Source organism: Stylophora pistillata, chromosome 11 (assembly GCF_964205215.1).
Source record: "Stylophora pistillata chromosome 11, jaStyPist1.2, whole genome shotgun sequence".
NCBI lineage: Eukaryota > Metazoa > Cnidaria > Anthozoa > Scleractinia > Pocilloporidae > Stylophora > Stylophora pistillata.
The window spans coordinates 30,694,795-30,718,913 of record NC_142529.1 but is presented as its reverse complement, the minus strand read 5'-3'; the positions used below and the strand labels follow the sequence as shown (position 1 = coordinate 30,718,913).

At 37.8% G+C, this 24,119-nt stretch overlaps 2 protein-coding genes and 1 non-coding gene across 3 annotated transcripts; 2 read left to right on the top strand and 1 right to left on the bottom strand.

Moving 5' to 3' along the window:
- Positions 1-36: 36 nt before the first annotated feature.
- On the bottom strand, positions 37-12,994 carry LOC111336365 (eukaryotic translation initiation factor 2D-like). Its single transcript, XM_088738059.1, has 19 exons — positions 12,849-12,994; positions 12,114-12,304; positions 11,116-11,199; positions 9,196-9,295; positions 8,707-8,814; positions 7,866-7,999; positions 6,655-6,834; positions 5,769-5,883; positions 5,523-5,568; positions 5,068-5,171; positions 4,425-4,503; positions 2,898-2,968; positions 2,476-2,565; positions 1,823-1,912; positions 1,625-1,687; positions 1,091-1,148; positions 655-745; positions 444-533; positions 37-171 (listed from the first exon to the last, which is right to left on the bottom strand). Exons 1-19 carry the CDS (start codon positions 12,902-12,904, stop codon positions 98-100), a joined length of 1,824 nt encoding a protein of 607 aa, XP_088594185.1. The 5' UTR covers positions 12,905-12,994; the 3' UTR covers positions 37-97.
- Trnat-ggu (transfer RNA threonine (anticodon GGU)) lies at positions 7,396-7,468 on the top strand. The gene has a single exon. It is a non-coding gene; the product is annotated as a tRNA-Thr (tRNA).
- A 638-nt stretch (positions 12,995-13,632) lies between the features above and the next one.
- LOC111336353 (fizzy-related protein homolog) lies at positions 13,633-23,246 on the top strand. The gene is made up of 20 exons (XM_022942435.2): positions 13,633-13,857; positions 14,193-14,275; positions 14,407-14,461; positions 15,410-15,447; positions 15,613-15,635; positions 15,971-16,035; positions 16,321-16,386; positions 16,621-16,697; positions 16,981-17,008; positions 17,716-17,772; positions 18,128-18,226; positions 18,406-18,471; positions 18,705-18,807; positions 19,169-19,287; positions 19,940-20,095; positions 20,560-20,661; positions 21,159-21,197; positions 21,312-21,416; positions 21,630-21,722; positions 23,033-23,246. Exons 1-20 carry the CDS (start codon positions 13,792-13,794, stop codon positions 23,072-23,074), a joined length of 1,482 nt encoding a protein of 493 aa, XP_022798170.2. The 5' UTR covers positions 13,633-13,791; the 3' UTR covers positions 23,075-23,246.
- The last annotated feature ends 873 nt before the right edge of the window (positions 23,247-24,119 follow it).

Below are 24,119 nucleotides of genomic sequence, written 5' to 3'. Positions count from 1 at the left end.
CTTTTCAGCGAATCGAAACCAGAGGAAAGCACCATGTAGAGGGCCAATTTATCTTTATTTCATAATTTATAAGTTCAAAATAATATTATCATCAGATTTATTTTTTCTTTTTCTTGCCGCTTTTGAGTATGTCAAGTCCACTGATGTACCTCTTAGGGATCTTGTATTCATCTAAAAAAAGAGTGGAATATAAACTTCAAGTTCGTCAGAAAATTCTGTGTAGCTTTTTGCTCTCCAAATACATTCTGCGTTTTCCAGAGAATATTCTCAAGAAAAACCGCAATTCTGCCGATATAATCCACTGTTCTAGTTGGCAGAATCTAGTTCTAAGATAGGAATACCTTTTGTAGAGCACTTTCTTTTCTTATATCCCACGCACATTTGCTGGACTACAAGAATAAAGCTAGATTTCTCTTCTGTTATATTTATAATCAAACACTAACCTAGGAGAAATTTCGCCACAATGGCCACTTGGTTTCCCTGCACTAAAACCTGCAATCCGGGCGCAGTATGTTTTCCCGGAAGCTGAGAAACTTAAAGGAAAGAAGAAAGTGTTACAAGCACGAGATGTGAGAATAATTTATATTGCCACTGTAGACACTCCAGAATCAAAAGGTAGCAAAAATGACCCACTATACAAAGACACTATATTACCTGAAGTACTACATGCAGCCTTAATTTGCACATTATGTGCAAATTCTTGAGGATCGATCCCGTAGGACTCAAGATTGCGGATCAACGTGACCTACAATCAAAATAAATAGCTGTTATCATGATTCAAGCCATATTAAACTTTCTAGGCAAAAGCAAGATTGCAACAGAATTCTGATACAACACTGTGATGCCTTTCTACAAGAGTGTTGCACAATTCTTGTATTCTCTCACTAAATTCTACCGCGCGAACGAGCGATTGGGGATCTCCCTGCGGGAGAAGTCCAGACTTATAACATCTTGAATTTGCAAGCGGGTTTTTGAGTGGGATGCTAGAAGTGTTTATTTGATTAATAATTTTGAAAGGTATCTGATGAGTCTTTGACCGAGAGAAACCATGAACTATTCTTTTTAATTTGACAATTCTTCTATTGGATACCTTTTTGTTACCCATTCGTTGTTCCACTTTAATTTCGATGGAATCGATTTTTCCTTTCCTGTTTGAATAAAAATAAAAAAGCTAGGACTAAATCCCTGACTGACGAACCAAGTGACCCACGACACCCAAGCTTTTCCCTTGTTTCCATAGCATGGGGCATCAATCGTTGGTCTTCAATTGCACTCACGGCTTGAGAGAGCCGGGCACAATGAGAATATAGTGTTTAGCATGATCTTCATCAACCACTCCTCATTTTGAAATCGGCTGCAGTGGAGACTGGAAACATGGTACAAAGGAATGTATTTTATATGAAGACAAAATCTTGTCATTACAAATTCAACGTAAATGAGAGGCCACCATACCCCCATTAAGGGAGAATGTTCGGAAAAGGGTATTGCCGAATATAAATGACTGGATAACTAAAACGAGCAATATTTGAGTATGTCCATGAAGGCTTCTCAGTCTTGTGTATTGACCCGATACGCTGCCTAGGGAAGAACATAAGCTCCATATAAATCTGGCTACAAAGAATACCTTACGATCGGCTCCTGGCCTGGAAGTGTTATTCGATGACAGTTATTCATTTTCGACGACACTCTGTAGAGGTAAAAAAAAGAACAACTAGCACATCGAGCTTCAATAAGGCTACCTTGGATTCCACTTTGACATGAAAAATGAAAACAGCGTTATTATGGAACACCAACTCACAACGCAAACACAAGATTCATGTACCTTTCGAAGAGTCGATCCCACGGGAGAACTTCGATATCCTCATGTTTGTTTAAGAGGATTTTAGTCAAGCTGGGATCTAGCAAAACCATTCTGAGAGGGGAAAACAAATCATGAAATTAAAAGTAACGATGGCAATTGAGAATTTGCCGACCAGACATCGAATAACTATTGCACAGAGAATTTTTAAAGACGTTATGTAAGTGTTCAAGGTTGGCAATTTCCAACCCTTGTATTCCACTTTCCGTGCAAAGCTTCATACAGTTACACGAGACGATTCTAGTATGTTAGGCTTATCGCACTCCGTAAACTCTTTCTTTCTATAAGTATTTAGTCAAGCTAACATTGGTGCGTGTGCGAATTTTGACCGATAATCACGCCTTATTTGACCCATACAACCTTTGAATGTTTTAAAAAAAAAAAATCGCCCGCCGGCGAGTTTACACCCCAAAAATGTGAACATTGAAATCTACATCAGTTAACTTTGTTCAGGTTATTACCCCAGAAATTTTGTACAGTTTGTTTTTAAGACCACACTGGTACAGTGAATGCTGCCTTACGCATTTTATTTGTGCTATCCTATTATTCTAAATGGGGGAGGGGTGGGGGTCACTTTCGTTTCATATGGACACTGTTTCTGCTCCTGTGGTACATACCTTTTGTCCTCATTCGACACAAGGTCGTGAGCTTTCACGTAATTCGTCATGGTCGACCGGACACCAGCATGGTTTATAATATCATTTTTCCTAAAACAAAAAGTTGTGTGGAAAGATCAAATACCAGATACTTTGCCGACACAAATAAGTAAATTTTAAAGACCTTCTTTCAGTGGGTTTGTCACGTTCATGGAAAAATGCTGAGGAAGATCTACTGGATTTCTACCTGCTATTGTCCTTAAACTTGTCGCGCAAAGCTGCAGACAGGTCGTGATTGGTAAACCGTGTTAATAAGAGTGACATGACAAAACATTCGTAGAAACTAAGCCAGTGTGAGACCTTAGAACCGATACAAACACAGTACGCCAATGGTTTTCGTACCTTGTTATTACTTGAATGTAGCTAGTTGTTCTATGTCTTACCTGAATCCAAATTCGGAAAATATCGGTAACAATGCTGCAGATACAGAGAACAGCTCCTCTATACATGGAGGCTAAAGAAACAGTATTGTGATCAGGGAAAGGAACAGTTCTGTCTGTTACGTCACAAGCAACTTTTAATTGAATTCCGGAAACATTTCAAAATTACACTGGTTTTCCTTTACTTCGCCTTGTGATTGGTCTAGAAAACTTGCGCCTGCCTCTCGACCAATCAGATGTAAAGCTAAAAAGAATCGCGACTTTATAGTCACCCGCGTTCTCCCGCGCTTCAATCAGTTTGCTGGTTTTCACTTTGAGTCCTGATTGGCTACTGATGATGTTAATCTTTGTTCCGATTGGTCAATAGGATAACTTTGGTTTTGCTGTTTTCGACACTGAATTAAGGTGGCTGAACACAGTTTTCTCGCGCGCTTTTCCTGATGCAATTCAGCGCGCGCGCAAAGATTGCAAAAAACAAACTTACCGTCAATAGAGCGGTCGTTTTAATTTACTCAACAAGTATCCGCACTATCTGTGCTACTTTTCTCCATAGTTAGCGCAGTGTATTGAGGGCTTTAATTTTTCATTACAACGAGATGTTAGAAAGTTAACGGTGCAAAGAACCCAGCAATTCTCAGCTTTTTCATCGTCACCGAGAGAACCCAGTTAAATGCAGCGCATGCGTTGTAAGTAAAAAGTTGCGATTAAATGGAAAATTGTTTTCTCGGAAATATGAGGTTTTACATGGCAGCCATGTTGCATGGCAGGAACAATGAAAATATTTTGCATCAGAAAGAAAATTCTTTCCCATGGGAAAATAATATATTGTTCCTGCCATGCAACATGGCTGCTGTGCAAAATCTCTATTTCTTGAGAACCCCTCATTAGAATTTCACGAAATTTGGCACGAAAATACTTTAGGAAATAAGTGACTGGAGTATCGTAAAAACTTGATTTTTATCGAAAGAAATTCTAGATAATCGAGTGAACCTTCAACAAGGGATAATTAAAGATCTCTGTTAAATTGTCAGCAAAATGGTGTTAACTTGTGAGTATCGTTACAAGCTCGTTGCACGCAAATTATAAAGAAAAACTAATGACTAGATTTTCTATAAATGAACAAAACCGATTTTAAAGGCCTGTTTATACTTATTCATGTCGCCATGACAACGGCACATCCGTCAGCTTAACTATCGAAAAAACAAAGTTTGTGTTATTAACTTGCTTGCTGCCAGTTTTGGCGACCGAGAGATCAAGGGTTTTAGAGAAAATGGTGAAAGAAACACAGGTATCAAAAACTGTGTTCAGCCACCTTAATACTGCTCAAATATAAACAGCAACTAAAACTAGGATTTACGAGGATTGAAAAACACTGGCCCCACAATGAACAAAAAGACTTTCGGTGGCGTACTTCTCTCGCGTTTCCAGTGACATGTAGCTTGAATACCTAAATCTACCTAAGTCTATTAGATTACTTCACAGACTGAGATGAGAATTCTGTAAAACTATATAAACACAGATAAGACAAACCTCTGCGCTGCAAGACGGAGAGCTCGTTTCAGCGCTGACACAGTCAACAGCTGGCGCATTTGCTTTGAAATCCTTCAGCCTGTTCATAAGAATGTGCAGTATTAAAATCACGCAGAGAAAAACATTCTAAAAAAAAGTTGACGAGCAATAGAATTTATATCTCCGTCACATTTTTTTGAGTCGATTAAACAAACCAAAAACCTTGAGATCGTAGATAATCTTATTAAAAATTCACGTCGTACATTTTGTGTGGTCTCCCAAGGGTGCAATTGAATTTTTGGTTTACATCACTTTTAAATCTGTTGTTAAATTTGTTTTATTTAAGCTTTTGTTGCATTCTTCATCGTCGTTGTCATTATCATGAATGTCGTTATTGATGATGTTGTCGTTGATTTTGTTTTTGTTAAAGATGCTGATTTGTTGTCGTTTGATGTTCACGATGTCGTCGTTGTTGTTGTTGTTGTAGTTGATTTGGCCATTGGTGATGTCGTTGTTGCTGTTGCTGTTGATGATATTGTTTTTGATGGTGTTAATGTTGAAGACGTTGTCATTGATTTAGTTATTGTTGATGTTGTTGTTGTTTTCGTTGATTTTGTTACATGTACTGTTGATTGTTGTTGTTATTTTTTTATTTACTACTCACTCTGGATGGTCCCAAGCTATTCTGGTGATATGATCGACTCCTTTGGACGCCTCTTGTAGCGATATCAAACCTCTCTCTTGCATGCACTGAAGGAATTTCGACAGCTGAAAAACACGTCGAAGAAGAGCTCAAATTGGCGTTTTAACCCCGCCCACTCTAGCAAGCAGTTGAAGATAAACTTGTTAGTATTTTCCGTTGAACAAGGGGTGACTTTAAGGTTAGTATAATTACCATAGTCTTATGTTCATGGCTTGTACGTCGTAATTTTTGCCATAAACTTGGCGATTTTTTCCAACAAACTATCTAAAATCGTTTGGTTGATATACAAGTCGTCATATTTCGTATTCCTGATTAAAGGTTTAGCTGCGTAAACAGTTTTGCGTCATCCTCGCTACAGTATCGTCCAAGCCAAAAACATCGGTGCTTTCTCAGCTTACAAAATCTTCCAAACTTACTTTTTTGTACGAGGATTTCTTGATATCAACTGACTTTCCCTCTGGGCTACAAACAAGGTTAAAAGACGATTATTTACAACTTAAACAAATAGTAAACATAAGACTGGTATTTAATGACATTTCTATCGTCCGGCAACTTGACATAGAAAAACTAAATCTTAGGTGTACGATTTCTAAACGGAAGAGTTACTTGAGCTTAACTTGTAAATGATCACTCATTCATGCAAATAACCCCTAAGTACTAACCAGGAAGGCAAAAGATAACTCCTGGAAAATGTACTGGTCAACACAGGAAGTTCTACTTTCTTCATTCTCATCAAGGAACAAAAGAAACAGTATTCTAAAAGATCATCCATATTTTCTGAAATAAAAAACAAACAACAAACAAACAAAAACAAAAAATGACTTGTTAGCAAACACAAGAAAATTGGTAAAGGGATTGTAACTCAGCTCATCATTAGAAAAATGGTGGAAAGCCTGTACTGTTTAGGGAACAATACATCTGAGAATTTCCAAATACTTCTTCATACATGTGCACTAGTCTATGTACCTTGGTTTTGGGTTTATCATTGCTGTGCTAAGAGATCACTGCTTTCAAATATGACGACTGACTTATTTACTGTTCAAAAGCTATTTTCATTTCAGCATGTTTCCAACCAATACCATAACTCCATCATTCTGTTTCAGGGCTCCACACTAACTTTTCAACTTATTAGCCAAGCGGCTGGTGACATCTTAGATGCTATGACAATGTTAGTTCATTTACTAGCCAAACTGGCAAGTGGAAATCGAAAACCACTAGCCAAAACTACATTTCTACTAGTCTGTGGCTATTGGGCTACCGTTAGTGTGGAGCCCTGTGTTTGTACCACCAAACCACACAAAACCTACAATTTCTCTAATCACTCTGACGTAGAACTAAAGCTTGAAACATCAGCTTTACGAACTCTCTGCAGCGGTCAGTTTACATTTATCAACTCAGGTGATAAAACCAAATTGTCTTGTGCTATCTCCCACCAATGCAGCATAACAGCACACACTCTATTCATATTTTCAGATAAGCTGAATCAATCAGGAAAACCTAAAAATTCCATGACTCATACCAAATGAGTGGTGTATGAAAAAAGCTCACCTAAAAGTTTGTCCTGTGAATTTGTTTCACCTTCAAACTCTAAGAATTCTTGTCCAACTTCATCACTGTCTGCATTTGTAACACTGGTTGACAGTGGATTCAGTCCATTGCTTTCCTGAACTGAAACTTCTTCCTCTCTCCTACCATCTCTCTGAGCAAAGCCCTCTGAGCTTTCAGTCTCTGTAAATTGAAAATATTAATGACTAAGCCAAAATTAAAAGTACAAGTCATTACTCTCTGCCTGGATATTTTTTGCCAATTTCTAATTTTCATTTTATTATTTAGTGGATTACACTAGGATCAGGGAAACTGCTTGAAGTCTTGTTTGAAGTCACATTGTCAATGCAACTCAGCTGATAAAACCTTAAACCCCCTGCCTTTCCAATGCAGCACCACAGTTTCTTTAGAAACTAATACTTCCTCCATTTATTCTATGACTTTGTACAGTGAAAAGACATGCAGTTTAGATTACATGTGTAAGGAATATTATACGATGAATATATGAAGTTCATATATTTTGAACTGCGGTTATAGATACGTATGATGCACGATCCTCACAGTAGAGAGCGCTATTTATGCAATAGCGAAAATCAGAATAATAAATAGCGCTCTCTACTGCGAGGATCGTGCATCATACATATCTATAACCACAGTTCAAAATATATGAACTTCATATATTCATCGTATCTTATTTATCATCATGGGTTTATTACGAATCAACTTAATGGCCTGCTCACAGTTGGCTTGTTAGCTCAATTGGTAGAGCGCTGCACTGGTATTGCAGAGGTCAGTGGTTCGAATCCCGTACAGGCCTGATTTTTTTCAGGTCTGATTTTTGCTATTGCATAAATAGTGCTCTCTACTGTGAGGATCGTGCATCATATGTAAGGAATATTATTAAAAACTGGATCATTGGATAATGCAATTCAAGACTTTTTATTGGCTTAGTCATAATGGTATATGAGCCAATATACCATAATCTACAAATATGGTAAGCGTACGCGTCGGTTTAAAATTAAAAGGGAGCTAAAAAATCCGTTTCTTCTCACAAAACAATAATTTCTTGAGGGTGTTTTTAATAAAACAATTATTCCACTCGTGCTTGTTGGATATGAGATGATTATAGCCAACCCGGCACTACGCGCCTCATTGGCTATCCATCATCTCATATCCAACGTGCACTCGTGGAATAATTGTTAATTAACTGCTACCTTCAACCTCCTTATGATTAATGTCCTCAGTTTCATCAAATGACAGTTCTTGCATATGATCATTAACATTAGCCATTTCAACCTGTTCATTTGTCTCATTCAGCTGTGGCAACTGAGTTTTACTTCCCTGTGCCCTGGGAGAAGAACAGTAATGGAAACAAAACTTTTAATAAGATTTATGTATTAGCACTGGTAAAAAGCACGGCCAAACCATTGTGGCATTTTTTACAGAATTGTATAGTATCAGATGCCTTTTCATTGCCATGTAGATCATCGTGTATTCGACTCATTTCCAAAGTGTAACATTGTTGTCTGCTCTATTTAGTGTTGACATGAATAAAACAGGCAAACCTTAATTTAGAAATGTCATGTCATGTATTCTTCTATGTCATTGGTTTATTGAGGAACTCAGTTCCTAAAGAGCAAAGTCCTTATTACAAACCAAATCTGATTGGTTGACACAGGAACTTAGTTCCTAGAGAACTCATTAAAAATGCATTTGAGATCTGATTGGCTCATTCAGGAACTAAGATACCTGAAATGTCAAGTACATTTTAAAATGGTGAAGTACATTTTTAAATGGGGATGTGTTTTATGAGATCATGGCAATTATGCAACATGAAGAATTGTTTATCCTTCCCTAATGAGGGGGTGGTCTTACTAAAGATCACAACAAAAGAAACAACCCATCCTGTGGCTTGAACTTAGATCTTGCCAAAAGACCAATCTAGCAAGCTAAACCCTAACCATGTGTCCCCAGTACAGCAAAATAGTTATCAATAATTATAAATAGTTAATCTGTCAACACTAATTTAATAATTATTAATAATGATGTACAAACCACAACTGGTCTAGGTAGACATGTTCAATCTTCACTCCTTTTCCTCGCAAACCATCCTCTAATAAGTCCTTACTTGACACTAATGTTGTTCCAACAGCTACAGGAGCTCTAGCATGAAGCAAAATGCATCCTTCAGGAATAAAGACTAATTTCTAGCTTTTAAATTCACTATGCCACATTTGATTACATTTGTTGATAAAATTTTTCAAATTCTGGCCAAAAAAGTTAGCTTAGACATCACAACATCACTTAATCCTTTACACCCTAACATCAGTATGTAACTATATTCTCCATACTGTTCCCTATGCTTTTCCTCTGGCACTGACAGGGAGAATTTGGTTAACAATCAGGAGTTTCTTGTCTTAATGTTTGAGTCTGGGTATGACACTATTGGAAGAAATTACACTTTTATCACTCCTAAGGGTCAATGGTTTAAATACTCAGTCTCAAATATTTCATTTGGTTTGAAAATAAAAAGGACAGCTCTACCTGTTACCCTTGAGACATACACTGCAAAGTGTACCTCTCTCAAATCTTCCCAGAGCTGAGAGCCCCTCACATGGCAGGATCACACCAGGAAGCATTAGGTCTGGAAAGAGGAAGACACATTGGAATCATAAGAAAATAGACAAAAATGATCAAAGCATCTTTACATTTTCCATGGGCGCCATTATGGGTGGCCTGGTAATATGCGATCCTAGCACACTCTTATTCCCCTCAATTTTGTCTGAGTGTAGAATTGCGTTGTGATCAGTCACACTGCAAATCATTTTATCACAAGTTAATAGGTTTTGTTTGCTCATGATGTCATTGATTTTAACTTGATTTGCAGGTTTTACACCATTCTCAAGGTCGTGAGCTTTCACGTAATTCATTATGGTCGACTGGACACCAGCATGATTTATAATATCATTTTTCCTAAAACAAAAAGATATGTGAGGAAAGATCGAATACCAGATACTTTGCCGACACAAATAAGTAATTTTTAAAGACCTTCTTCTTTCGGTGGGTTTGTGTCACGTTCATGGAAAAATGCTGAGGAAGATCTACTGGATTTCTACCTGCTATTGTCCTGGATTTGCAGATTTTACACCATTCGCAAATGTATATATATATAAATATATCTAATTTTATCTATCTTCAGATATGCCACGCTCTGCAAATGTATTGAGCACTCTACCGCAAGGATAGACTATAACCAAGATTTATATAATTATGTATATATATATATATATATATTTATATGACAATGTACATATATATATAGATATATCTAAATTTTATCTATCTTCAGATATGCCATGCTCTGCAAATGCATTGAGCACTCTACCGCAAGGATAGACTATAACCAAGATTTATATAATTATATATATATATATATATATATATTTATATGACAATGTACATATATATATATAGATATATCTAAATTTTATCTATCTTCAGATATGCCATGCTCTGCAAATGTATTGAGCACTCTACCGCAAGGATAGACTATAACCAAGATTTATATATATATATAAATATATATATATATATAAATATAGCTCTTTGGCATACAAAGCTTTGCTTTCATGTCCAAATTGAGCACTCTAACTAGGATGAGTCATTGCTCTGCAATTGCGCATGCTCGCTAGTGTACTCTAGTTTGAGCACTCTGGCATGGCTTAGACGATACCACAAAGGTTGGATCGTTTGGGGTGACCATATTGGTTCTCCTCCATCCTAGCATTAGCACTGCACTGATGAGGCCCAGAAGGCCGAAACAGTACTGTCTGCAGTTAGATATAGCTCTTTGGCATACAAAGCTTTGCTTTCATGTCCAAATTGAGCACTCTAACTAGGATGAGTCATTGCTCTGCAATTGCGCATGCTCGCTAGTGTACTCTAGTTTGAGCACTCTGGCATGGCTTAGACGATACCACAAAGGTTGGATCGTTTGGGGTGACCATATTGGTTCTCCTCCAACCTAGCATTAGCACTGCACTGATGAGGCCCAGAAGGCCGAAACAGTACTGTCTGCAGTTAGTTATATATATATATATATATATATATATGTGGTTACATATATATATATATATATAGGAAGTCTGCAAGTCGATTTTCGCGTGGAACAGTGCTCAATACGTTGAAGCAGAGCAGAATAAATATTGTGGGAGGAAAAAAGGACGTAACTACATTTCCCGACAAGCCTGTTTCGTGAATCGCTTCACGAAACAGGCTTGTCGGGAAATGTAGTTACGTCCTTTTTTCCTCCCACAATATTTATATATATATATATATATATATATATATATATTTATATGACTTTTTTCCCAGAATGCTAATCCATAGAGCCACTAAATCTCCCTCTTCCTACAGGGGATTAGTTCCCTGAATATTCTATTTTTTGCATAGGAGCAAACTTACCTGCACCACCCTGGAGTTTTTCAAAAACAGGGGGCCATGTTTTGAAGTTGAGAAGCAGGTCAGGAAATTTCCACAGAGTATGAACTAAAACATGATTGAAAATAAATTTAGCTCCACACACAACTGTGATAAAAACCAATTAATAAAGGGGTTAAGTTTCTAAAGAAACTGTGGTGCTGTGTTGGTGGAGGAGTATAACAAAATAATTCAGTTTTATCAACTGAGTAGATAATGTAAATTGGTCACTGTAAAGATTTTCACATGATCCTATAGGATCCTATAGAATCTTGTACAAGTTCTTATAGGATCCTGTACAAGATCCTATAGGATCCTATAGGATCTTGTGCAAGATCCTATAGGATCCTATAGGATCTTGCACAAGATCCTAGAGGATCCTATAGGATCTTGCACAAGATCCTATAGGATCCTGTAGGATCTTGCACAAGATCCTGTTGGATCCTATAGGATCTTGTACAAGATCCTATAGGATCCTATAGGATCTTGTACAGGACCCTATAGGATCTTGTACAAGATCCTGTAGGATCCTATAGGATCTTGTACAAGATCCTGACTAGGATTTCAGGTAGGATCCTAGTAAGGATCCTATCAAGATCTTGAACAGGATCCTAAACAGGATTTTCACCAGGGCAAGCTGATGTTTCAAGCATTAGGGGGTAAGTTTCTAAAGAAACTGTGGTGCTGTGTTAGTGGGGGTAACAAGGTAATTAAGTAAAATCAACTAAGTTGAAATTGTAAATTGGTCACCATAAAGAGTTAAAAAGCTGACGTTTCGAGTGTTAACCCTTTGTCATTCGCTCTGACGAAGGGCTAATGCTTGAAACAGACAGCTTTTTAACTCTTTACGCTGGCCAATTTACAATTTCAACTTAGTTGATATTACTGAATAATAAACAGACATAAACATAAGAAAAAATATTACACTGACTATCAGTGTGGTTATTAATTGTAGTTTAGATTACCACGCATATCATACCCACCTGTTGGGAAAACTTTCTTTTCAACTTCAAAGAATATTGGTTCTCCACTGAGACAAAAAACTGTAACATTCTGTCCTAAATGTGTCATGAGACGCATCACTGAAATTTCTTCTTTGTTTGGAATAATTTCAGTGATTTCATCTTGTGATAAATTGGGAAAAGCCTTGCTAACATCTGATCTAAGTTTCCGCCTGTAAATCAATAAACAGTACCAACATACACCTTTATGTCTTAACATTAGAATGTAAATTCTCTACACTGTTTTCTATACATTCCCTAAGCTGCCGACAAGGATAATTTGTTTATCAATCAAAAGCCTTTTTCATTGGTGATTATTTCCTGTATTCTTGTGACTGTTATGTTTGATTTAGGGGTGATATTGTGAGGAAAAAATTATATGCGATTCACTCTTAGGTTAAAACATTAAAATCAAGCAACAAACTTAATGTAGAAGGGTGTATTGGTGCGAAGAGGACATCTCAAGGTCTTTTTTGCTTCATACCTGTTCATAACTATCAACTCATTTAGGAAAATTTTAGACAGAATCACAACATTCTTTTAGTTAAAAAAGGATTCTATGACTCTCTGAATATTTCTTAAGGCGTAGAGATTTAAATAATCACCCATAATTTACTCTTCTTTTCACGATATTGGATAAATTTCATCTACCATTGAATGGTAGTACGACATCGTAAAAGATATCCATTTTCTTTTGGCTCATAATATGTCACTTACCGATCGGATCCGCGAATAGAAGTATTAGATTTCACTCGAAAAGGCTTCTGAAACATTTCTTTATTCTTAAGTCAGTAACCTTCCATGTGTGCAAAAAAATTAAAACTGCTGATTCAAGTTTATTCCGCCATGTTGAACTCAGCGCGTAGACTGGCACTATATAGTTACCAGATCCCCATCGCCCCAGTCTTGCAGCACCCCGGATGTAATGTGAAGAGCGTCAAAGCAACAACATCAGGGCAGCCGTTTACATTTTGAAATTTCTATTTCAAAAGAACTCACGTGTGGCTATATATTTCTCACACGTTTGGTTATCTGCCTCAATTCCACTGCGTTTCAAAACCTTTGGTTACTTTTCACGGTGAAAAGCGAGCACAAGACAAAGGAAAGCGCATGGTTCGTCTGAAATGCCAGGTTTACTCTGCTGGAAGACATGAACTGAAATGATTTTTCGCTTCCTTCGAAATTCCATGGGTTCATTTTGAAGCAAGAGAGTAGTGAAAGTGATGCTGCTTTGGCTGTAGTGCCATTTACCTTCTTTGGAATCTAGAAGGAGAGATTACAGTGTACTGCTGCTAAAAGACTCTCGATATTTAACTTTGAATTGTCCAGGCCGGTTTATGTTTTGTCTTTAAAATTAGCTGGCTGAACTTATCATTATCAGCCTTGTTTTGAGCTCAGAACAACAGCATTTAAGTCATTGTTACGGCTGCATTTCAACAAGTGAAAGTGTGGTTCAAACATTTGTGTTCCGGATTTGTTGGCAATCCATCCTGGACCGGAGCTTCCGAATTGATCATTCAACTTTCAATGTGCATTTTCAGTCTTATGAACAACTTGCAAAGTGAAAACGATTGATTTTTCGTAGAAGGCCTAGCACTTCGACAGACTGAAGACAACCCTTGAATTTCAAAGCACGTGTACACATCGAAAACAGCTGAAAATGGACCCAGGGTATGAAAGAAGACTTCTACGTCAACCCAATGGACGTAGTCCTCTTGCTAATTCTGTAAGTAAGAACCTAGGTTTAAGTATTAAACTTATAAATGCTCTTTGCTTAGATGGTTTTGGCATCAGGAGGTTTGCACAAGTTTCTACACTGTGGATGTTGCCTTTCTATGTTATTATGCTTTTGATGTTGTCATACATGTTATTATCATTTTACTATTACAGCTTGGGGTTATCCTTGTACTTTATTTTTATGTAATCTCCAAAGACTGACATAAATGTCCTCTATTCAAGTGTTGGTAGTTTATGACATGAAAGAATGCTGTCCTGTAATTTTGGGATCTTGAAGGGATCAAATTTTGATTATCTTACCATTTTCTTTGTTATATTTTATAGCCATGTTTGAGTGGAATGATGCATTTCAGTTCACCTCATCTTAGCCCACTGAGCTCTCCCAGTAGAGAAAAATATGGAGACAGGTCAGAAAGGTGTCATGAAAATTGGTCACTTTAACTTCAGTTCACTTTTGAAACATTCCTTTAAATCCTTCACATTCGGTATGATTTGCATTCTTACTTAAAAAGTGTTTAACTTGATTTCCTTTCACCAGGTTTATACCAAGCCGCACTAGTCCAGCACTTGAGCTTAATTTTAATTTAATACAAGTAAGTATACAGTTCTTGAGATTGTGTCATTTTAGCTTGGATGCATACAGCCTCGTATATATGTAAGAAAAGTATTTGACTTGCCTTTCAACTTGTTGCTAAGAACAGCTTCAAGGATCATAGACAGTGATATCTGTATTCCTTTACTAGAATGGAGATCCTCTTTGTATTAAATGGTACTGTTTTAATTTCTCCCCAAAACTTTATTTCATGATCACTTGATAAAATAGCTCAGTGTTTACCACCAAACTTAGATGAAGATAATAGTACAGTTGAACCTGTGTAAGTGGCATTGTATGAAGTAGTCACCCCATATCAAGCTGTCAGTTGTCAAAATCCTGACAGAATTTTTTTTCCCTTAGTCACGAATTTTAATGTCTATTAACTGGTCACCTCTATTTGGCAGTCGGAATCACATTTTACTAGGTACCAACAGCCTGTTTTTATTGTACTTCGCCTGCATTGAACGGTCACTGAGAGCAGAACCATTCAATAAAACTAAGAATAATTGTAATCTTTTAGGTAATTCAGGGCTTGACACTAACTTTTCAACTTACTGGCCAAGTGGCTAGTGACATCTTAGATGTTTTTGATGTTACAACAATTTCTGTCCGTTTACTAGCCAAATTGGCTAGTGGAAATTGAAAACCACTAGCCAAAACTGAATTTCGACTAGTCTGTGGCTAGTGGGCTACCATTAGTGTTGAGCCCTGTAACTTTTAATGCATGTTTCCCCTTACTTCAAAGTAAGTAGTATTTTCAAGTGAGATTCTGTATATTAAGTGGTCAATTATGGTATAAAGTCCTACTGTTCACTGTTTTTTTATAATGCCCCTAATCCATGGAACCTGCATTAAGCAGTCAGCCCACTATTCTCCATGGGTGACCACTTAATCAGGTTTGACCGTAATAGTGTTGTTAATTGTTCATTTTTGAAAATCATCTCAGGAAAATAGTGATCCAGCAAAGAACAGTGTAGTCACAAGGTAAGGTAAAACATTCAATGGGTTGCTGGAATATAATTTTGTTGAAATTTTGCAGCTTCCACCTACTTCATTTTTCTCCCGATGTTTTTCAAACATTTATTAAATGATACCTCTTGTACACTAAAAACTACAAAATTCAATGATGAAAATTTTTCTCTCTTTCAGAGATGCCAGCGTGGATTCCAAAGGTATAAATTCCAAAATATGAATAGATTTGTCATTTGTCCATCGGTCATGCAAATGAATCTGTCAGACTCGGGCAAGTGTGTTGATATATCGTGTATTCCCATAGACCACTTTCATAAATGGCTGCCATATAAATATTCTTTTGTTTAAATTTAAATTAGCCCTACTGGCCTCGCTTGAAATAATGTATTATTTTGAATTTTGTACTAGAGAACGAGGCCAGTAGGGCTTAAATTTAAACAAAAGAATATTAATCTGGCAGCCATTAATTTTATGAAAGTGGTCTATGGAAAAGGAAATCATTATTGACTTACGCATTCAAATCTCTGCGTTTCAGAGGGAATGGCATACCAGTGCCTGCTAAAGAATGAACTTCTTGGTGCCGGAATAGAGGACCTAAAGGTGACCTAGATGTATTTGCAGTTCTTTACAGGTTTTTTTGTTATTTATTTATCTGATCAGTGTGTACACTTAAGAAAGAGGATTTGACTTGTATTGTTAGTACAGTACACTGTATATTTATGGGTTTCAAAATTATCCTTTGGTGGGAGTTAATTGGGAATGGACAGTAAGTTATAAAATTATGTTACTGAGAAATGCCTTCCATTTTCTAAAACTTTTTTTCTTTTTGCCACTTACAAAAGTGTTCTAAAAACAGGTGATGACCTTTTTAAAATTTGATTTCAGGATGTACCACAAGAGGAAAGGAAAGCACTTTCAAGCAACAGTAATCACATACATAGTATATTCCAGGTTTGAAAATTCTCTTCAACACTTTGTGCACAAAAATAAATCATATTTTGTACATGACTCGGATAAGTGTGTTTCTCTGTTGTCAGTGATTATTTACTTTGGGAAAGTTCAGCCCTCCACTGTAGACAGCAGAGTTTGAATGCTTCTCAGTTTTAGGTTAATTCTAATAAGTGACTACTTTTACAAATAGGACACCTTCCCACATTGACTTTGTCAGTTTTCTTTTCTCTCTAGTACCAAGTGAAAAGAAGTAAACAAGATGATACAGAATCAGTGGCGTCCTATTCACTGTCACCTGTAGGAAAGAAAAGGTAACAAACACACTTGCTTACCTTTAAATATCTAAATTTCGTGTGTACTTAATCATGATAGATGTAGGTGATAACTAGTACATGTAGTTTGCTGAGCCTGTGCATGTTTATAGAAAGTGTGCATGTTTGCACAAAACAGACTGAAATCTATTTAAATAGCTAATATTAGAGGGTGCTAAATAATTTCAGAAGGAAACTTTTTGGCTACTCTAACATTTTGTCTTGTTGACATCATGAATTATAGTTTTATAACTGAATGTACCCTTTTGTTTATCCCTTCCAGTCAAAGACTGTTAAGATCACCAAGAAAGGTCAGTTTAATACATTTTTTCCTTAATGGTGCTTTCAAACTGTACATGATGTGTAGCTGTTTACTTGATGATTTTGTCAAAAGCTTTTTTCCTCATCTATTACCCTTTGACTCCTAAAAGTTACCCAGCATCTAATTTCTCCTTACTATGTCCCCCCTGAATCACACATGAAGGTCAGGAGAAAAAAGGGAATGGTCACCAACTAAAGAAGCTCTTGATTGTTTAACAAATTCTCATTGTCGGCACCTTGGGAAGAGTTTAGAGAACAGTAAAGAGAATATACATATATCTTATTAACCAAGTGCGAGGGCCGTACTGGGAGAATATCGACCCGAGGTCTTGAAAGTACAGACCGAGCGCAGTGAGGTCCGTACAAAAAAGACAGAGGGCCGATATTCTTCCAGTACGGTCCCAAGCAAGCTTGGTTAATAAGAGATTTATTATACGAGTGAAGTTCAAAGGGACATAAGTGCGGTATCATTCAGGACAGTGCCCTGTCCAATACTGAGAGAATATTGACCAGCAATAGAGCATTTTGATTGGTTGATTTTAGTTATTGGCCCTCTGACTTCCCGAGTCGTGTAATAAATACTGATATTAGGGTGTCAAGTGCTAAATCAGCAAAGTTTGATAGATACTTTGTAATGCTGGGAAACAATTCTCATTAAGAAAATTCAATGAGAGTTTGTATTCTTTTGTTTTTGTAGTCTACAAGAAAAATTTCCAAGATACCATTTAAAGTGTTAGATGCTCCAGAACTACAGGTTGGTTCAATCTATGTCTGACAGTGAGTGCAGTGTTATCTTGAAGCCTAATATGTTTCGAAACAAAACTTACAAGAGACAAAAATATAATTGATATTCATGGCAATGAACTGTGATAAATTATTTATCTTTCATACTTTGAAAGCTGACATGCCTGTTAGTGTGTACACATACATTAAGTGTTTTCATCTTCTCTACTGAGCTGTGTGTTGAATACTTTTGATAATCATGCAAAAAATGCTCTATTTACATCCCTTTGGCTTGAATTTTAAAATTAAATCGGTCAATTGCTTACTTTCTTTTTCTTTTCTCTCTTTTTTTCTCATTTCTCTATAATTGTGTTTGTGTATCTTAGGATGACTTTTATCTCAATCTTGTGGATTGGTCAGGACAGAATATTTTAAGTGTTGGCTTAGGAACTTGTGTTTATCTGTGGAGTGCCTGTACCAGTCAGGTATGGCAGTTTGTTTCTGTGGATGTTTTTGAAGGCCAGGTATTGTCATAAGGAAAGTAAAAACAGCATAGCTGCAATATTGCTAACTAAAGGTTAAAATTTTGAAACACTGTCAGCAACTCTGAGGAGACAAAATGATGTATTACAAAACAAAATTATTTTCTGTAATTTCTCCACAGGTTACCAAACTCTGTGACCTTGCATCTGATGGGGACTCTGTGACATCTGTATCTTGGTCAGAAAGGGTAAAGTGTGAAGTCAACTTTTCTTTTAATCAAATCACATTGTACCTTACACTATCAATTTTCAATTCTGTTTTTTTTTCTTTGTGCATATAGTTACTATCAAATGTTAGATGAAAAATCAAGGATAATGGAATGAAGAGTCTTGATGCCAGATCACTGAACCAAAACATAAGAATTTATACATGACTGAGAGTTGATTATGTTTGTTCATTGGCTTGTTTGTTTACTTGCAGAGTGGTCTGGTAGCTGTTGGAACTCACAAAGGCCTTGTTCAAATCTGGGATGCAGGTGCACAAAAGAGAGTGTCTACTATAGAGGGTCATACTGCTAGAGTTGGTAAGCAGGCCAAATTTACAGTCAGTATCATTTTCAGATCAGCCACATGTAGCTGAAACCAACTGAGGAAAATGAGGATCACACTGTACAGCAGGAAAATTCAGTCTTAGCAAGTAAATGCTTTTAAGTGTTGCAAAAAATTGCAACTATTTAACTGAGAACTTTTGAGATTTAAATTATGACCATTGCATTCTGGAATTTTTTTCATTAGATTGATGTAAGTGGTGCAGAGGAAAAAGACCAAAATCTGCCAAGTTTTTCTTGCTATTGTTGAATTAAAATATAATGTACTAAATTGCTGAATATGTTATGTCGTATTATAATAAGCAATGTTTCTTATCAAATCTTTTCCTTATCTCAGGTGCTCTGGCGTGGAATGGTGATGTGCTCTCATCAGGGAGTAGGGACAGGCTGATTCTACAGCGTGATGCTAGAACACCTAATGCAGTTGAGAGAAGATTGATTGGACACAGGCAAGAGGTAAGTGAATCTCCCGAAATAACCAAAACAAATTGAAGTTGAAGTTCATTTATTTGTTTAAGCAGGTTGATTTATTTGGCAGCTGTAATAACTGATGTGGACCTGCTGTCCTAACCCACCCATCCCACCCCAGGGGAGGACATCCATCACACAGTAATCTCGTGTGTGGGAAATTAACGTCTCCTGCCCCAGCCCTGCAGGAGACAGGACCTCCAGTTATTCGTCCCTATCCGAGAAGACTAGAATATCTAACCATTTCTTGATGTTATAGAAAGGTAGCAAATTCTTCTCAATTATTTTCAGACCTTGAGTATTGGTCCAGCCGGGGCTCGAACCCTCGACCTCCCGCACTACAGTCCAGCGCTCTATCCATTGAGCTAACCGGGAGGCGGTCAATTTGTCTCGTATCCTGTGTTATTTCCACTGCAATAATTATTCTAACTTTGACCCTGATTATTGAAGTTAGTTTATGTGATGCAAAGCTTTACATCTAATCAAGATAATCCTTGTACCAGAGTGCAAGAAATGCTTTCTAGGAGGCTCACACTTTGAAATGACCTTTGCAAGAATTCCTTGGAATACTCACTTCTCACTTCTCTGTCTTTTCTAACTGACCTTCTCAGTTTCTAATTACACAACCTGCTGTCAATAGGTTTGTGGACTGAAGTGGTCCCCAGATCATCAGCATTTAGCATCAGGAGGCAATGATAACAAGCTGTTGGTTTGGAGCATGTCTAGTCTGTCACCTGAGCAACAGTATAGTGAACACTCAGCAGCTGTCAAAGCCATTGCTTGGTCTCCACATCAGGTGTGTACAGTGTTCAGTAATGTGCACTACAATATGGTGGTACAAAAAGTGTCCAATTGTGGACTTAAGTCAACTGTTCAATAATGGACACTACTCTCTGATTTGGATGTAAATGGCCAATTTTAGACACAAGTGTCTGATTTTGGACACTAGTGTGCGGTTTTGGATGTTAGTGTCTGAGTTTAGACACTTGTATCCGATTTTAGACACTTGTGTCCAATTTTGGATAACAGTGGCCGATTTTGGACTGAAGTGTTTGATTTTCGACATTTGAGTCTGATGTTAGATTTAAGTGTCTGAATTTGGACACTTGTGTCTGATGTAGACATTAGTGTCCGATTTTAGGCTTTAGTGTCTGACTTAATAGACACTAGTGGCCGATTTTTGACATTATTGTCGATTATAGACACTAGCTCACAATTTTGGTTGAAGTATTTAACATGAAGTGTGTCTATATATCATAGCATGGTTTGTTGTCTTCTGGGGGTGGTACAGCAGACAGGTGCATTAGGTTTTGGAACACATTAACAGGACAACCACTACAGTGTGTGGACACTGGCTCACAGGTAGGTAGAGACTGATTCCTGTAATCTCCTTACCAGATAAATGACAAATGAACGTAAAATAGTCATGAAAATAAGGCCTTTGATCGTTTACGGAAAATAGAGGCAGAGAGGGGGGGGGGGGGGGGAAGGCGGCTTCCTGATTAAATAACTCCACTGTGACTGCCTGTTGCAGGCTCTATGTCATTTGCGATTTCCAGAATTAAATCGTTTCGATCGCGATCCTTGAGATTTCTCGGAGCTTCTCTAAACTCGAAACTGAGAGTAGGAAGTGGATTGTATTACATCTTAGTGGTACGGTAAGGTGTTGGTGGTAGCTTGCAGCTGTAGAATGAAAAAATAATACTTGTTTAGAGATATTTGCTGTCTTACATCCACCCACCTTTACAGTTGTGACTTGTCTCCTCTTACCAACAGACCAGCAGAGAGAGTAAGCTTCACTTCTCAATAACAAATTTTGCTGATGCAATTTTTGAATTTTGTGTTCTGCCTTATCTCAGGTGTGCAACTTAGCGTGGTCGAAGCATTCAAATGAACTGGTGAGTGTTTTCATTTTTAAAGCGATAGTTTCTCACACAAGGTCGGTATTTATTATATTTGTGTAATGTGTCTGTATAAGCCCGAAATTCTCATCATTGATGGTTGTTTTGTAGGTCAGCACGCATGGCTATTCACAAAACCAGATCTTGGTCTGGAAATACCCATCATTGACTCAAGTAGCCAAGCTGACGGGTCACTCTTACAGGGTTCTTTACTTGGTGAGCTCTCAGTGTCATCAGTTAATATTAGTCACACAATACTTTACTTCACTTCACGTCACATAGAAAGTTACGATGACCAGCATTTGCATGCGTTATCTGTAGTCACTAGATACTCCCACGTTGCGTGGTAATCAGTTTTGCACGTTATTTCTTAAGTCATGCAGTACGTAGCGAATTACTTACTGGTGAGAGTTTACACATTAATTGTAGGCCGTATCACCTGATGGTGAGGCTATAGTGACAGGAGCAGGCGATGAAACTCTCCGATTTTGGAATGTCTTCAACAAAGCCCGCTCGCATAAGGTATGGCTAATTTTCATTCTGTGTTCGGTCGAGTGATTTATACTTTGATGTGCTTTGCAAAGTGTTGAGATCTCGTCATTTGTGCGTCGACTCATTTCTTCAGTTCATGGGAATAACCTGTTTATAAAGGGAAAATTGTGATGTGTTCTTGGGCAAGGCAGTTTACTGGCCTGTAACACCTCTTACCGCTGTCTGTTTCGCCTGCTCGAAGGCTCTCGTGTTTGGGTTTTGTCTTACAGCCCTTTTTTGGGCATAGCTAGTAGCCGCCTATTACCATCGGCAGCCGCTTATGGAAAAAAATATTGAAGCCTCTTTCACTGTACCTCTCTATCCACCTGCTTCACCTCTCTCTCCATCCACTGTACCCTCTCTCCACCCACTGTACCCTCCCTCTCCACCCACTGTACCCTCCCTCTCCACCCACTGTACCCATTCTCTTCACCCACCGTACCCTCCCTCTCCACCCACTGTACCCTCTCTCCACGCACTGTACCCTCCCTCTTTACCCATTGTGCCCTCCCTCTTCACCCATTGTACCCTCTCTCTCCAACCACTAATCCTCTCTCTCCGCCCACTATACACCCCCACTTTCCACCTATTATACCTCACTCTCCCCACCCACTGTACCTGTTTCTCTCTCCACCCACTGTACCTCTTTCTCTCTCCATCCACTATACCTCTCTCTCTCTCTTCACCCACTGTACCTCTCTCTCTCTCTTCACCCACTGTACCTCACTCTACTCTTCACCCACTGTACCTCTCTCTTCACCCACTGTACCTCTCTCTTCACCCACTGTACCTCTCTCTCTCTTCACCCACTGTACCTCTTTCTCTCTCCACCCACTGTACCTCTCTCTCTCTTCACCCACTGTACCTCACTCTACTCTTCACCCACTGTACCTCTCTCTCTCTTTGTCCACGCAGTAAGGTAGTATTGAACTGTCAGGAAACTCTTAATCGTAATCTTAATCAGTTCACGATAGTGAAACCGAGAGGGGCTCCAGAAGAAAAAATATAAAGAAACCGTGCCCAGTCTCAAAAAAAAACTGTGTACTAATTTCTCTTTTGTCTATAGTGCTGCTTTTGGATTCAACGGGCTTTTCTTTCAATAAATATAAATAATAATATCCTTTTTTAAAAACGATTAAAAATTACAGCAAAGTTGTTGTGGTCTTGTAAATAACAGTAAAATGAAACTTCCTAACTAATTATAGTAAGATTAATATAAAATTCTACATATTTACAACAAGAAATGATTTCTTACATGGCAGTAAGTAATCATAAACTAAATTTCATTGTATCTTCTTCAGGAATCCAAGTCAGAGCTCAATCTGTTCTCCAGAATAAGATGATGTTTACCCTGAGAACTGGATCTTTAATGCAAAAGTCTGTTATTGGATTTGTGCTACATGTAAGATGTAGAAATATGCACCTGGTCACATGATTATCACTTAAGTATGAGTACACTGTATTTTTTTTTTGTACTGAGTAATGGTCTTCGTTTAAGACAAAGCTTTCTTTCTAAAACTTCAATTCTTGAAGGAGAATACTGTCTGTTGATTTTTCTACATTTCTAGGATTAAGGATGTAAGATCTTAGCATTATATCGGACTCAAGTACAAATTTTCTTTTTTCTCCGATAACCTGTGTTATCAAATGTATTTAAATCAGTGGTCTCGTGTTGTACACTTTGGCAAAATTGTGACTGATTGCATTTTTCACTGCACTAAGCATATTTAATTTTATTGAAAATTATCTCATTTAAAACAGTAACACTTGATAGAAGCTAACATTGTTTCATTTGAAACCCGTAAACAAGCCATATCCAATTAGCGACACAATCGTGGCTGACTGCCGACCATATAATGTATTTTGCTCGCAAAAGCTAACCACACCTTTTTTTCGTCACGCAATGTTTTGTTTGCTAGTAAGGAGGATTTCATGACGATCCAGTCACGCTGGCGAGGTCAGGAGTACCTCGTGAGACGTACCTTGCCAGCAGAGCCTTTTCTTCTTTTCTTCTTCTTTCCTTCTTTTTAACCCTCCAAGGGAAAAGGCTCTGCCGACATCCTGTTGTTGCTTTGAAATGCTGAAAGCCCAAGAGTCCGGGCTAGTCAAGCCGGTTTTGCCTCCAGTGAACCGGTTTTGGTGCGCACGTCTTTGTTTTTCATGTACACAGATGACCCAATCTGCGCCCACAATAGTTCAAGGGGGCCTGGAAAAGGACCAGTTTCTAGGCCCGCCGCGCATGTTCAAACGAGCAACAACAGGATCTCGACAGAGCCTTTTTCCCTTTTCGATTCGAAGACGGGTTAAAAAGGATCTGCTCGCAGGCTACGTGAAACGAAGAATGAACATAATTTTAGAAATCCATTTTAAGGACATTTTACAGAAACG